At 42.1% G+C, this 12923-nt stretch overlaps 1 protein-coding gene across 3 annotated transcripts; it reads right to left on the bottom strand.

Moving 5' to 3' along the window:
• Nucleotides 1-2236: 2236 nt before the first annotated feature.
• Nucleotides 2237-10313, bottom strand: ankk1 (ankyrin repeat and kinase domain containing 1). Of its 3 annotated transcripts, none has more exons than XM_058079989.1 (9): nt 10021-10313; nt 9652-9934; nt 8293-8444; nt 8092-8141; nt 7815-7970; nt 6000-6124; nt 4891-4924; nt 4445-4685; nt 2237-3672 (listed from the first exon to the last, which is right to left on the bottom strand). In XM_058079989.1, exons 1-9 carry the CDS (start codon nt 10200-10202, stop codon nt 2619-2621), a joined length of 2277 nt encoding a protein of 758 aa, XP_057935972.1. In that variant the 5' UTR covers nt 10203-10313; the 3' UTR covers nt 2237-2618. The 3 variants fall into 3 exon arrangements, with proteins under 3 accessions (XP_057935972.1, XP_057935974.1, XP_057935975.1); XM_058079991.1 differs by having other exon boundaries at nt 9652-9931; XM_058079992.1 differs by lacking the exon at nt 8293-8444 and having other exon boundaries at nt 7815-7927.
• Between the last annotated feature and the right edge of the window lie 2610 nt (nt 10314-12923).

Below are 12923 nucleotides of genomic sequence, written 5' to 3'. Positions count from 1 at the left end.
TCATGCTCATACTCGGCAAAAATGCTTAATTCGTAACAGATACTCATCTACAGTATCCAAGTATCCCTACAATGTATATTTTACAGAATTAAAAATCGAAACTAATAATAATACAAACATTGTTTGTGGTACTAAGCGGCCATCTTTACTGCACTTCTTCTTCCTCCTTTGCTGCACAATAAAATGAAGTTTATGTGCTATAACTCAATTGTTGGCTCCGATGCATCACCCGATCTGCACGCCATTGATGAAGCTGATTAAACGTTGTCAGGAAAGGTGAGTTTCATCGTTGAACGCCTGGAATCCCAACAATGAGCACAGCGAATATTTGACTGGTGGAAGGACAAAAATGTTGTTAAGCAGGCGAGACAATGACACCACCTGCATTGATTCCTCAGACGTGTGTCACCTGTTTAAACTGCTGTTTACCATGCACGCCAGTCGCAACGTGGTTTATATGCAACTTTTAAGACGGCAAGCTGTCCCCTAATGGGCACTTCCTTCTATAAAACATGCCGTAAAACTTCTTTTCATAATGCTCCTTCAAGTCTCGGGGATAAATTACGGCAAGTGCAAGGTCAACACATCCTTTTCTCCGACGACAGCATAAATCAGCGCCTTGCTCATCTAATTCTGAGGCAGCGACTCTCTGATGGCTGTCAAAAAAACTAGAAAGGAGGCAGTGTGGATTTATTTATTGAGTTTATAAAGGATTACAATCAAGAGAACGGCAGCTAATCAGTTCCACTTAGTGTAAGATGGTGTTGAACTGCAGTTCATTGTAAATTGTGGGAGAGGGGGGGTTCTGTCGTGCACACTGAGGTGATTAAGGTGTTCTGGAAAAACTCCAAAGCACAAAATAACTGCGATAGAAAGAGCAATCGCTGTCATTCAGAAGAAAGACATCACAAAGCCGCTTTGAGTGTCGTTGGCTGTGGCTCGATTCCCAATGTGTGGAAATAGAATGTACAGGTCAACACTTCTCCACTCTCTGTGCATTTCATTCCAATTTAATAAGGTGTCACTGCGCTAAATGAGCGTGCAGGCGCATTTGCGGGAGGAGTCGCTCTCTTTATGCAGCGATGGACTAATCACGGCCGTTATCTCCCACCGTCACTTTTACCGTGACGCCGACCGTTGGAGCACTTTTTAATTAGAAAAGTTCTGCCAAAAGACTATGAGTTGTGCAAATAATGGCCAGCCAATATAACATTAGAATTTTGGACGTATAATATATAATAAAAAGATAACTATTTAATGTAATAAAAGTCTGATGGAGCAATATAGCTGCTTGCACTTTGCCCATCATTAAAATCCCATAATGTATTTTCCCATCGTGGCCGGGTGGGTTTGTTTACTCAACTACAGAGGGATGTAGGTATCTGGTCGGGATGTTCTGATCAGGGTTTTATGCTGCAGATACCGATCCCGATAATGCATGAGTGAAATCGACTAAAACCAATACCGATCACATAGAGTGCTTGCAGTGTAAACGTTTAAATGTACTATTGGCTATGAATGCAGCACCAATCTAAAGCTTTTCAAAGCCAAACTGGTGAGACATTTTCTGAGGCACGTTTTGCAGGGTGCAAAGACAGGAAGTCCCACACATAGCAGACATGTTTATTTCTGAATGCTGCAGCGGGGGTGTTGCTGATTGGCGGAGGGGATCGGCATTTTAAAGCAAAGTATCGGCCCATATCGATACCCATATCAGTGGTGCTATTTCACCAATATATGAGCTTTAAATGGCACCTGATTGACATAATATTACAACAATGTATAATGTTCGATGAAACTGGGGTTTAAAGGCAGGGTTGGCGGACGCTGACTTGACCTTAACCTGGACAGCTATTGGCCAGATAAGACATCTCCTGATCTTTAGGGAACTTGTTTGCAATGGAATTCAACTGTGTCTTCATCGATGCTACTGTTTTAGTTAGGAGCTGACTTGGGGTCCCTGTGTCCGTGTATTAGCAAGATGCTAACAAGACATTTTGTGATGAAAATACAATAAGAACATAGATGGACTCAGGCAGTGTATGCATAACACAAAAACACACTCGCTGGAAAATGTATGCAAACCGAGGCAATATTTTAGCCAACCAAAAAACTGCTTCACAATTATTTGTGTTTTGTTGTTAGGCATCTAATTTATTGTGTTGTTTCTATTAACACTATATCATATTTTATTGAGGTTTTCAAGGGCTGTATAAATAAATCGCAAAGGCAAGAATTGAAATTGGAATTAAATAATTTAATGTAAAACAACTTTTGCAAAATGTATATAAAAATATAAATATATTTTTTTAAAGAAAGAAAAATGAGTTACATTGTATAAAAGAGTTCCAAAAAGTGTCTTATTCAGTTAGCTGGAAGACTTAAATAGCAGTGCATACTTTGTGGTGACAGAAAGAATGATCATGCAGGACACAATTTTAACGTTTTTTACAGCGATGGAATCATCCTCTGCTGGAAGACGATTTCTAAAGAAAATAATTAGCAACAGTCGTTTTACCTGAGGAATTTGCTTTCGTTAGTCATAATCTTCCCCTCGTTCGTCCGAAGGGTGGCCTTCATCAACATACTGTATGGGGCCTGAAACGGTGTAGTGTTATTTAGCAAAAGGCTTCAAATTGTCTCTCTAGCAGTTGCGCCACTTCACATTTCCCATGCCTCTTGGCGACATCCACAGGTGCCGATCCAGAGCAGTCTTGCATGGTTGCATCAGCACCGTTGAGCAGCAGGGCCTTCATGATGGGTACGTTGCCCTGCTGGGCCGCCAGGTGCAAAGGTGTTGCCTTTGCTGCGCTGACAGCATTCACATCAGCCTGGTAGGAAATCAAGTGGAGGACGCTTGGGAAGCTGAGACTGGCACAGGCCATGTGTAATGGCGTCCACTGCTCGCTGTCCTCCACCACGTTGGGGTCGGAATGGGCCGCCAGGAGCTTGGCCACCAGTTGGGGCTCGTTCTGATGGCAGGCGAGGTGGAGCGCCGTCCATCCGTTTTCACCTGGAACGTTGACGCTGGCGCCCAGGCTTTTCAGCTCCATCACGGTGGTTTCGTGTCTCTTAATGGCGGCCAGGTGCATGGGGGTCCAGCCCTGGTGCGTTTTGGCATCTGGGCTGGCCTTGTTAGAGAGCAGTTGCCTGCATATGCCGGTGTGGCCCTTCAGCGCCGCTAGGTGAAGCGGGACGTAGCCTCGTCTGTCCACTCGCTCAACCTCAGCCCCGTCCTTCATCAACTGCCGCACTATCCTGTTATGCCCCGCGTTGGCTGACAAGTGGAGAGGAGTGGAGAGGGAGGCGTCGGTGACGTTGGGATCGGCTCCCTGGGACAGGAGCAGCTTGGCGATATTCACGTGTCCGTAAGCGGCGGCCAAGTGGAGTGCCGTCCTCTCCTGCACATCCTCCCTTTCCCCGATTGCCTTGACGGACAGCCGTGTCAGAAGCAGGCGGACGACAGACTCATGGCCATTCTGGCATGCAAGGTGGAGGGGCATCCATCCTGACTTTTCACGGGCATCCGCCACGGCCCCTTTGTCCAGTAGGATGCGTACGGTCCTGTCATCGCCATTCTGCGCCGCAAAATGAATAGCGGTCCAGTGGTCCTCGTCTCCCTGGTCGGGGTCGGCGCCATGGTCCAGCAATAAGGAGACAATGTCGTTAAGTCTGTGGGAAAAAGAGTGTTTAGGGAGTCTAACCACGCTACTTTAGGCTTCTCAGATTAAGACACGAGATTGAAACTATAACTTAGAAACTGACTACAAATGTCATCGTTCACCTGGCAGATGTATTCTATTTAATTAAGAAATCCATTACATTTCACCACATGTGTTTTTATTTCTTTAGGGCAATTATTATAGAAATGAAACGTATAGCAGGGGTGTCCAAGGTGCGGCCCGGGGCTCATTTCCAACTGTTTTTTTGGGGGGCCCGCAGCACAGTTGAAAATATAATTTAAAAATAAAACTAGCAACAGCAAAAAAAAATTAAAAATCCAGTAATTTTACAAGAAAAAAGTCAAAATATTAAGAGAAAAAAATTGTTTCTTGAGAAAAATAATTTTATGATAATTATCAAAATAAAGTTGAATTATTGAAGAAAAAGACATGATTTTCTGAAAGTTGTGATTATGTTTCCCAAGGAGGGGATCAGGTTCTTCTTCACAATGTCACAGTACATGTTGGAATTCATGTATCATCTCAATGAACCATCTCCCCCAGTGCTGCTAGCATGCCGCATGCTGCTAGCACCACGATGCTTGCATTTAGCATCTTGATATCACTTGTGTTGCCAGCTGTTTGGCCAATAATGGCTACGTGATGACTCCTTTTCAGTGGCTAGTAAGTCTATACTGCTATACAGCACAAGCTGTGCACAGACTACTCTAAATGCTGGCTGATATGTGAGTGTTGATACATTTATGTGAGTAAGGACAGACCTGTTGAGGACTGCGACGATCAGCGGCGTGTAGCCTCTCGCCATGGAACAGTTGACGTCAGCCCCCAGACCTAGGACGTGCTCCACGCTCGTTTTATCTCCACTGGCCACCGTGTAGTGTAGCAGACTCTTGCTGCCTGTAAACTGCGTGCACACATGCTCTCGCCTTACCGATGACCTGAAACTACCAAAGTCCTTCTGTAGGAGGAGAGAGAGCACGCCATCCTTGCTGGAATGTTTGTCTGTGGAATGATAGCAAAGACGAGTTGAGTTTTACGGCATAATCAGCAAAATGACAGACATGTCTGCAAAACTGGACCAGTGAGATTGCTTATGAACCGTTTCTGTAAGGCTTGAGATAAAGGCTCCTTTTATACTTGCATAAAATGCATGCATTGATTAAGACAGACCTGCTGGCTGCTTGGAGAGTACACCATATGTGTTTACCTGGAAGAAGGTCCAACATCTGAGGCGAAGACATCTAAGATGCAAAAGACAAAGAAAAGAGAACATTATAAACCTCATAGTGCCTCATGACGATTAATAATAAACAAACTATCTAATATATTAAACTGAAATAGGTTCATCAGCTTGGCTGGCGACCAGTCCAAGGTGTACCCCGCCTCTCACTCAAAGACAGCTGGGATAGGCTCCAGCACCCCCGCGACCCTCATGAGGAAAAGCGGCAGAAAATGAATGAATGAAGGTTCATCAGCTGATCAAAATTTGAAGACAATAACTCCCCAAAAAACTCCCCTTTGGCCATGCTTTCCAAACATCTCCTTATAGCCGTTGACCGTTTGACGCCCCTGCACAAGCTGAATTGGTGAAATTGAAAGAAAAAGTAACCCAGATCATGATGCCGCCCCCTCCACTGAAACCATGTGGAATCTCCTTGTCCCGCCAGTAGGATTGGAAACCATCAGGACCATGTCCCACCTTTGGTGCTCTGGACAATTTTGTAGCCTTAAAGAAGACTTTCTTAAACCCTTGTTTTGCAGATGGCGTCTGATGGTTATTGAACTGCACTGTGGACTGGTGACAACTTTAATTTGGGCCAAACATGTGACACCTCCTGTGTCCTGACAAACGGATTCTACGGGCAATGGCTTTTTGGGGCCTACCAATTGACTTTTTTGTTCCATATCCCTCAGGATCTTTGAAGACGTTTCAAATGGCTGTCTGAGGCCTCGCTTCTGCAGCTTAACAAATGAGCGAAAGCTTTTTTTTATCGTTTGCCATCAAGAGAGCCACCTTTTTGACAAGATTTTGGCCTTTAAAAAGGCCAACAAACTGCGTACTCTGAATGGTAACGGTCTTTCACACTGTTGGCACGTTAACCTACTGGGTAACTGGGGTTAAATTCCTGCCTTTTGACACAATCACAGGAGGACCGAACCCACAACCCTCAAAATGAGGGACGACCGCTGAGCCATGATTGCCCATTTCTATTTTTGTACCATTTTGAAGCTCTACTTAAATCCTCCTTAAGAGCCAAGGGTGGTCATTTTTAAACGTTACCTCTTCCATTTGTATATTTAGCAAACAGAATTTACTTCATAAACGGTGAAAGCTGGACATTGGTGTTCCAATCGGTGTCCATTTACAATGTTGTTCTGACTTTGCATCGATTCAGGGATCTTCAAGATTTCGCTCAGGGCTTCTGTTTTCCTCACAGTTTCTGCAACAACACAACAACGGTCACAGTCAGCAGTCGTTCATTTACCGACAAAAGTTAGTATCTTCTCACTATAAGCATTGCAGCAATATTCCAGAACGCATCACCAAACATGACTTCTGGGTTAATGTCCACGGACCGTATTAGCTGCTGAGTATGAATAGCGTATGTGAGAAAATATGTCGTTACAAGCAGTGATTATACAACAAAGCAATCCAAAGTCCAAAGTATGACAACCACGTCCAAGTCTTCCGTCATATCTTCTTGGTAGGTAATGGTAGAGATGCCAGTCTTTGCACGTACGGTACTATAATCCTGTTGGAATGCCATACACAAAGTGAAGCATTCTTTTTTATTAAATGTGATTCCAATAGTGGTACCTTGATAACAGGAGGTGTCCTTATTACACCCTTGACTTTTATCAGCAATAACTGATGATACTGTTCCTTCTCATAGCAATACATGAGGGAATTATTATTTTTTTGTCACCTTGTCTGTCTGTCTGTACCTAAGGACCGTAAGATTTTTTGTTTAAATACTTAAAGTCTGTGACTGGAGATATTTGTTCTATTATACAGTATGTAAATGTACAGACATGGTTTACATGGACACACTAATACGTATATACTTGGTGTGTACACGAATGAACAGACCAATGGACTGTTGATTGTGTGACTGTAGAGACTGATGCTTAGATTAAGTGTGCATGTAACTCGAGAGACATTTCTTCCATGAATTGCAGGTAATGTCAATGTACACACCATATATACAATATGCGTGTGTGCGAATGGATCGGCTAATTATACTAAAGTGGACCTATTATGATCATTTTTATGCCCTTTGTATTGAGTTGTGGACTCCTATAGAGCAGCTACACAAAGGTTTATAGTACTTCCAGAATCTGCACCTATTCAACTGTATTTCTTTGGATTTTTTTGCTGCTGCGAAACTGTCTGTTTTAAACTTTGGCATGGTTTAACACCAGAATACAACATTCTAACTACATGTCTAGGTCAGAAAAGGGGGGAAAGCGCCTTAAAGGTCCCGTTCAAGTTTCTATGTGAATGCATTGCATTGTTGGAGCGACTTATAGTCCAGATAATACAGTATATAAAACCAATGTCTACATTCAGCGTATAAGTGAATGAATAAACTCTTTACAGATGTAAACCAATGTTGACATGAAATGGATATGTGAATGGACTGACTGTTTACTCTATGTAAATGTATAGCGGTGATGTTTATACTGTATTATGTGTGTATCTGGGGTAGGCCAATGAATGTTTACTGTGTATTAACTGTGTACGAGTAGAGAGACACATGGTTACATTAACTGCATATGTGAATGAGCAGACTGTTTGCATTGTGTCATGAATGGATAGACAATTGTTTACATGAAGTGGATATGTGACTGTTGACACAATGTAAATATACGGAGTTGATGTTTATGTTATGTGTGCCACGCAAGTAATGGATGTTTACATGAAGTGGATATGTGAATGGACAGACGTTCTACCTAATGAGTATATGTGAATGGACAGACTGATGTGCTGGAAAGTGAGATCAATTAAGTGTGTATAGGTAGAATGTGTGTGTGAGAATGTTCTCAAATCTTGGGTCAATCGGGATTCAGGTGGGACTCACAGGATTAGCATAACCCAGATCAATTATATTTTCTTGGATTCTCTCGTACCCGAGAACTGCGGCCTCTTGTGGTGCTCCTGATCCCAGCACTGCTGCATGATGCCCATCATCTGATCACACTCCCGTGGCCTGTGTTCAGGCAGGATCTCCACACGGGGTCTCCTGCCGTGTGATACATGTAAGAGTACGGTGGTCATACTGTTCCCTGCATCCACAAGACAGACGTCAGTGCATATGTTCATCATAAAAGTATCATTTGTTGGAATTAGCTGACAGCTTTTCATCTGAATGTATGACTTTGAAAAGTACATTTAATTTATTCTTACCCGTGTAAGGTTTCTGTTGTGTCAGAATCTCCCAGATTACAATCCCAAAGCTGTAGATGAAGCGTTAGAGAAAATAGAGTTTTAATTCACAGCTTTCATCGGTTTGCACAGAACAGAACTCCAAGAGGAAATGAGTCTGTCAAAGGAAACCTGAGTGAATCCTGCGGATGCTGCTGTGCAATATAGTCATTTATGAGGCACCTGTAAACATCGTAGGAAGGTCCTGGAGGACTGCAGTTCTGACTGAAGGCCTCAGGAGGAATATAGTTGATATTCCCTCTCGCTATTAGGTGCTCTATGAATGGCCTTTTGTCCGCTCCTTCTTCCCAGTGGATTAAACCAAAGTCTGAAATCTGAAGTAAGACCAAATCATTGCATGAAGGATGAGACTTTTATTTTGTTTGTTTTTGATAATATTATACCTTTCATTTTTGTACTCTAACATTACAACTTTCTGTTACTAAAATGTGTTTTCTTGTTAAATTGTATTTTCAGAATGTGCAGTGGCCCACATATGGACCCCGGGCCGCACTTTGGACTCACCAAAAAACACGTAAACAAGCTCCCGAACTGCTCCAAACAAAAAGCAAATGTGTCCAAATATGCCCCCCTATTATGTTGTATATGCTATGATTTTTCTAGCAAATAAACCAAATTGTGTCAATATTAAACTCTATATTAATATATACTTTTTTTCATAGGTTGGCTGTTCCTGCGACTTATACTCCAGAGCGACTTATAAATGAAAAAACTATAAAACTCTATTCTTTTATTGTTAGAACTTGCCTTCCAAGAGGACGTAATGTCTGTTTTGTTCAAGTAGTTTGTAAAATAAATTACCCGCAAAAAATGCAACTTATACTCCAGTGCGACTTATGTATGTTTTTTTCTGCCTAATTATGAATTTTTGGCCTTGTACGACTAATGCTCCAGTGCGACTTATGTATGTTTTTTTCCACGTAATTATGTATTTTTGTCCTTGTGTGGCTTATACTCCAGTGCGACTTATGTATGTTTATGCATTTTTGGCCTTGTGCGAATAATGCTCCAGTGCAACTTATGTATGTTTTTTTCAAACTAATTATGCATTTTTGGCCTTGTGCGACTAATACTCCAGTGCGACTTATGTATCTTTTCCACCTAATTATGTATTTTTGGTCTTGTGCGACTTATGTATGTTTTTTTCTGCCTAATTATGCATTTTTGTCCTTGTGCGACTTATACTCCGGAGCGACTTATAGTCCAGAAAATACGGTATATATTAGTTGGATCTGAACTAAATTTCTTCATTACAAAAACCCATCGTAACTTTATGGTGTTGGGCAAAATCCCCACCAAATTTGGTAGAAGCACATTTTGTGCATTTGAACAAAATACGTCGAAAAAAACGCCAGGCAAAACATCTTTTCAGTCGCACGGGCTGGACTTAGCAACATCAGTCATTGATCATTTGTCAAATAGTTATAAAACTTTGAGGATGATGTTAGAATGTCTTCCAGAGCATTTGCAGAACGACCCGTACATATACTGTACATGTCCATATCTCCGCAAGCCACTGACCTTGACATGGAGATGATCATCCAGTAGGATGTTGGCTGTCTTCAGGTTCAGATGAAGTAGTGGGGGTTGCAGGCTGTGGAGGAAATTCATGCCCATGGAGGCCTCGTGAATCATCTGGAACTTCTTGGGCCACATCAGATTGAGACTACTTAGGAGATTGTTCAGCGATCCATTACTCATGTACTCCATTACAATAGCGGGTGATTCAGTGCACAGACCATAGACAGATACTATGTACTTGAATTTCACTTTCGCTATGCCGGATGCTTCTTCCATTATTCTGCTGTAACATAAAAAAATGAAGTCAGTGAAGAGTGCCACCATTCTCTGCAAACCACCAGATCCTTTTTAATGAGGTCATTTTCCCACCTGTAGGTGTGCGTGTCCACAACTTTAAGGGCACACTTCTCCCGCCATAGTTTCACCTTGACTTGGTACACTTGACCAAATTTGCCTTCTGACACTTTAATCCAGTCCGTCTCAAAATCCTCCTTCTTGAAGTGCTTAAGTAGTCCATTGGATGTTTCGGGGGAATCCATGAGAGCCGTCATGCGCTTCACACAAAAACCGTTAACAGTCACGGTCTAATCCCAATCATCAGCGGGGTTCTTCTTCATAGCTGCATTGATCGGTGTGAGCACGGGGGAATGAGTGTGTGAGTGTTTGTGTGTGTGCATGCCCAAGTCCGTAAGCTGAAAGGCCCGTACAGTCAAGTACTGTGGGAGGATCCCAGCCTCGGGAACTGGTTTCAGTTGCAATGTTGCAAAGCCGGTTTTAAACGAACCACAATGTGGTTCTACTCTCTGTTCAGCACATTAATGCTTTTTTTTCCAGCAGTGAAAGGGATGACGTAATATTTTATGGTTCCGAGAATAAGGAGTAGCGCCACCCAGGTAGACTACACACCTTCCTTTCTGACTGATGTGCTTTTTTCAACTTACATTTTGACTTCAGCCACTTAAAACTAAACATAAGCGATTGGCATCTTTTTTCCCCATGATTGTCTGTTGAAAACAATTATAGATTGTAAAATAAAAGTGGATAGCGGTCGAGTGGTTAGCGCGCAGACCTCACAGCTAGGAGATCTGAGTTCAGTTCCACCCTCGGCCATCTCTGTGTGGAGTTTGCATGTTCTCTCCTCATGCATGTGTGGGTTTTCTCCGGGTACTCCGGTTTCCTCTCACATTCCAAAAACATGCTAGGTTAATTGGCGACTGTAAATTGTCCATAGGTATGAATGTGGGTGGGAATGGCTTTTCTGATTATTATTAGTAGTAGGCTAGTATGACATTGGATAGCTTATTAGCCCTATTATATGACATTTCTCAGAGATTTTTTGGTTAAAAAAAAATCAAAAAATTTTTTTAAAAATCTATAAATAATATCAATATTTTATATTTTATAATAAATTAAAATTGAAGCCTCCCTAAAATAGACGCCACTGGATATGAATGCAAGTGTGAATGGTTGTTTGTCTATATGTGCCCTGTGATTGGCTTGATTGGACCCTCGCCCGAAGAAAGCTGGGATAGGCTCCAGCACCCCCGTGATCCCGTGAGGATAAGCGGTAGAAAATGAATGAATTGTATTTCCTCGCTAGTAGACGACTCTACCTTAAAATTTACACAATTATACATAACATAAATACTTTTTTAAGGAAAAAAAACATATATTCAGATCAATATGCTTTAATTCAATGGCTGTCAACTGTTTGGTCAGGGAACCAAAAGGGAGTAACGACCCATTTTAGGTGGGACAGCTGGCCAGATATGACATTCAAATATTTATTTTATTATTTGCATGTTTTTTTTTTTCATTTCATTGCCAGTGGAACACAGCCCATTGTTTAGTCTTTATGTTTTATTGTCATGTTCTGTTTTTTCCAATGCACTGCTGGTCCGGCCGGGGCGGAGCCACCTGTGCACACCTGAGTGCAATTAGTCATCAGACCTTCATAAGCCATGCTGTGAGACTCACTCATTGTCAGACTGTTTCCTTTGACTTCGCTCGTTCGAGTTCCTCACAGCTCCTTTAGTTTGGAGCAGCAGATTTACCGTTTCCTCCCTGTGTATTTTCTACTATACCAGAATCCACACCCATCATCAACTGTTCAATCGCCTTTCCCGTGAGGCTTTGTATACCATATACTCTTTATATAAAGTAAACGATGTGTTTAATGGACCAAGCTCTCCCATCAAACTGCACATTAACAAGGCACTTCACCCCCACCGGCTACAGTTGAACGCCTCAATAGTCTGTTGGTGTACTATTACACACGGAAGGCATTTTATGTGTGAATGTGTGCACCTCGGTGTGTTAGATCCAATCTTGTATTTACCGTAACGTGTTGGAATTGGTTGGTAGACTTTTTCATGTTTTGACGTCTGAAAGTCTTTCTTTGGAATTTCAATACAAGTTTAAGGCAGTACTTTTATGCAGATTTCACTCTGAGTAGAAATGAATACTGGCAAATATTTGGTGGGACGCAGAACTGAATGTAAATTGCTCTTCGTGAAAGGAATCAAAAGCAAAAGTCAAAGTATTAATTCATGGCTTCTTGTCAGATGACTTTCCTCGTCTGTCATCCAGCGGGCATCGAACCTATTTTTAATTAGCAGCACCAGCAGATACATGGTTTTATTACTAAGTTTGTCATGCATTCAAGTAAAGCCAAAGCTTTTATTCACATTAAGTGTCTACAGGGAGTCCAGCCAACACTTTCTGTGTTCTTCTCCTACTTTTTATGCCTTCAAAAAGTCCTGCTTCCATTGCATATAACACATGATGTGGTATGCTTTGGATGGACCAGACCAGTTTGAGAGAAAACCATAGTGATAATCTAGATTGGTGAACAGATCCAGATCCAGATAGTGGTTTACTCCCTCATGCCTACACAATGGAACTTGGACTATCTCAGGTTCTCAGGTTTTGGACAGGTGTGATAGTACAAAGTGTGCACGTCTGATCACAGCACTCGGAAAAATTAGCGGGAACATTGACTGTGGCCTGTGGAAAAAATGGCCGGTGGGATCTCCTTGTCATGACAATAATGTTGGAAGCCATCAGGACCATCAAGGTTACATTTTTTTTTCTCATTACAGAACAAACGTTTATGCAGCTCAACGATCTGACGGTGTTCATAAGAGTGTGAATACCTGACAGATATTGAATCCACACTTTTGGCAGTAAATAACTGAGAACCGCCGCTCTAATGCGAGGAGTCCACTGGGCCGGCGCCAATGCAATAAGGTGCCGAGTGGCATGGGGTGGCT

This window comes from Doryrhamphus excisus, chromosome 8 (genome assembly GCF_030265055.1).
Source record: "Doryrhamphus excisus isolate RoL2022-K1 chromosome 8, RoL_Dexc_1.0, whole genome shotgun sequence".
Classification (NCBI taxonomy): domain Eukaryota; kingdom Metazoa; phylum Chordata; class Actinopteri; order Syngnathiformes; family Syngnathidae; genus Doryrhamphus; species Doryrhamphus excisus.
The sequence above is the reverse complement of the archived record's forward strand: the minus strand, read 5'-3'. Positions and strand labels throughout refer to the sequence as shown.

Bases quoted from the DNA above. Each gene is read 5' to 3' on its own strand.
- ankk1 (XM_058079989.1), bottom strand. From the start codon at position 10,202: ATGACGGCTCTCATGGATTCCCCCGAAACATCCAATGGACTACTTAAG. The intron at 7,971-8,091 runs GTAAGAATAAAT...TTGTGGATGCAG, and splicing joins ACAACAGAAACCTTACACGG to GGAACAGTATGACCACCGTA. The intron at 6,125-7,814 runs GTACGAGAGAAT...GTGTTGTTGCAG, and splicing joins CAAGAGGCCGCAGTTCTCGG to AAACTGTGAGGAAAACAGAA.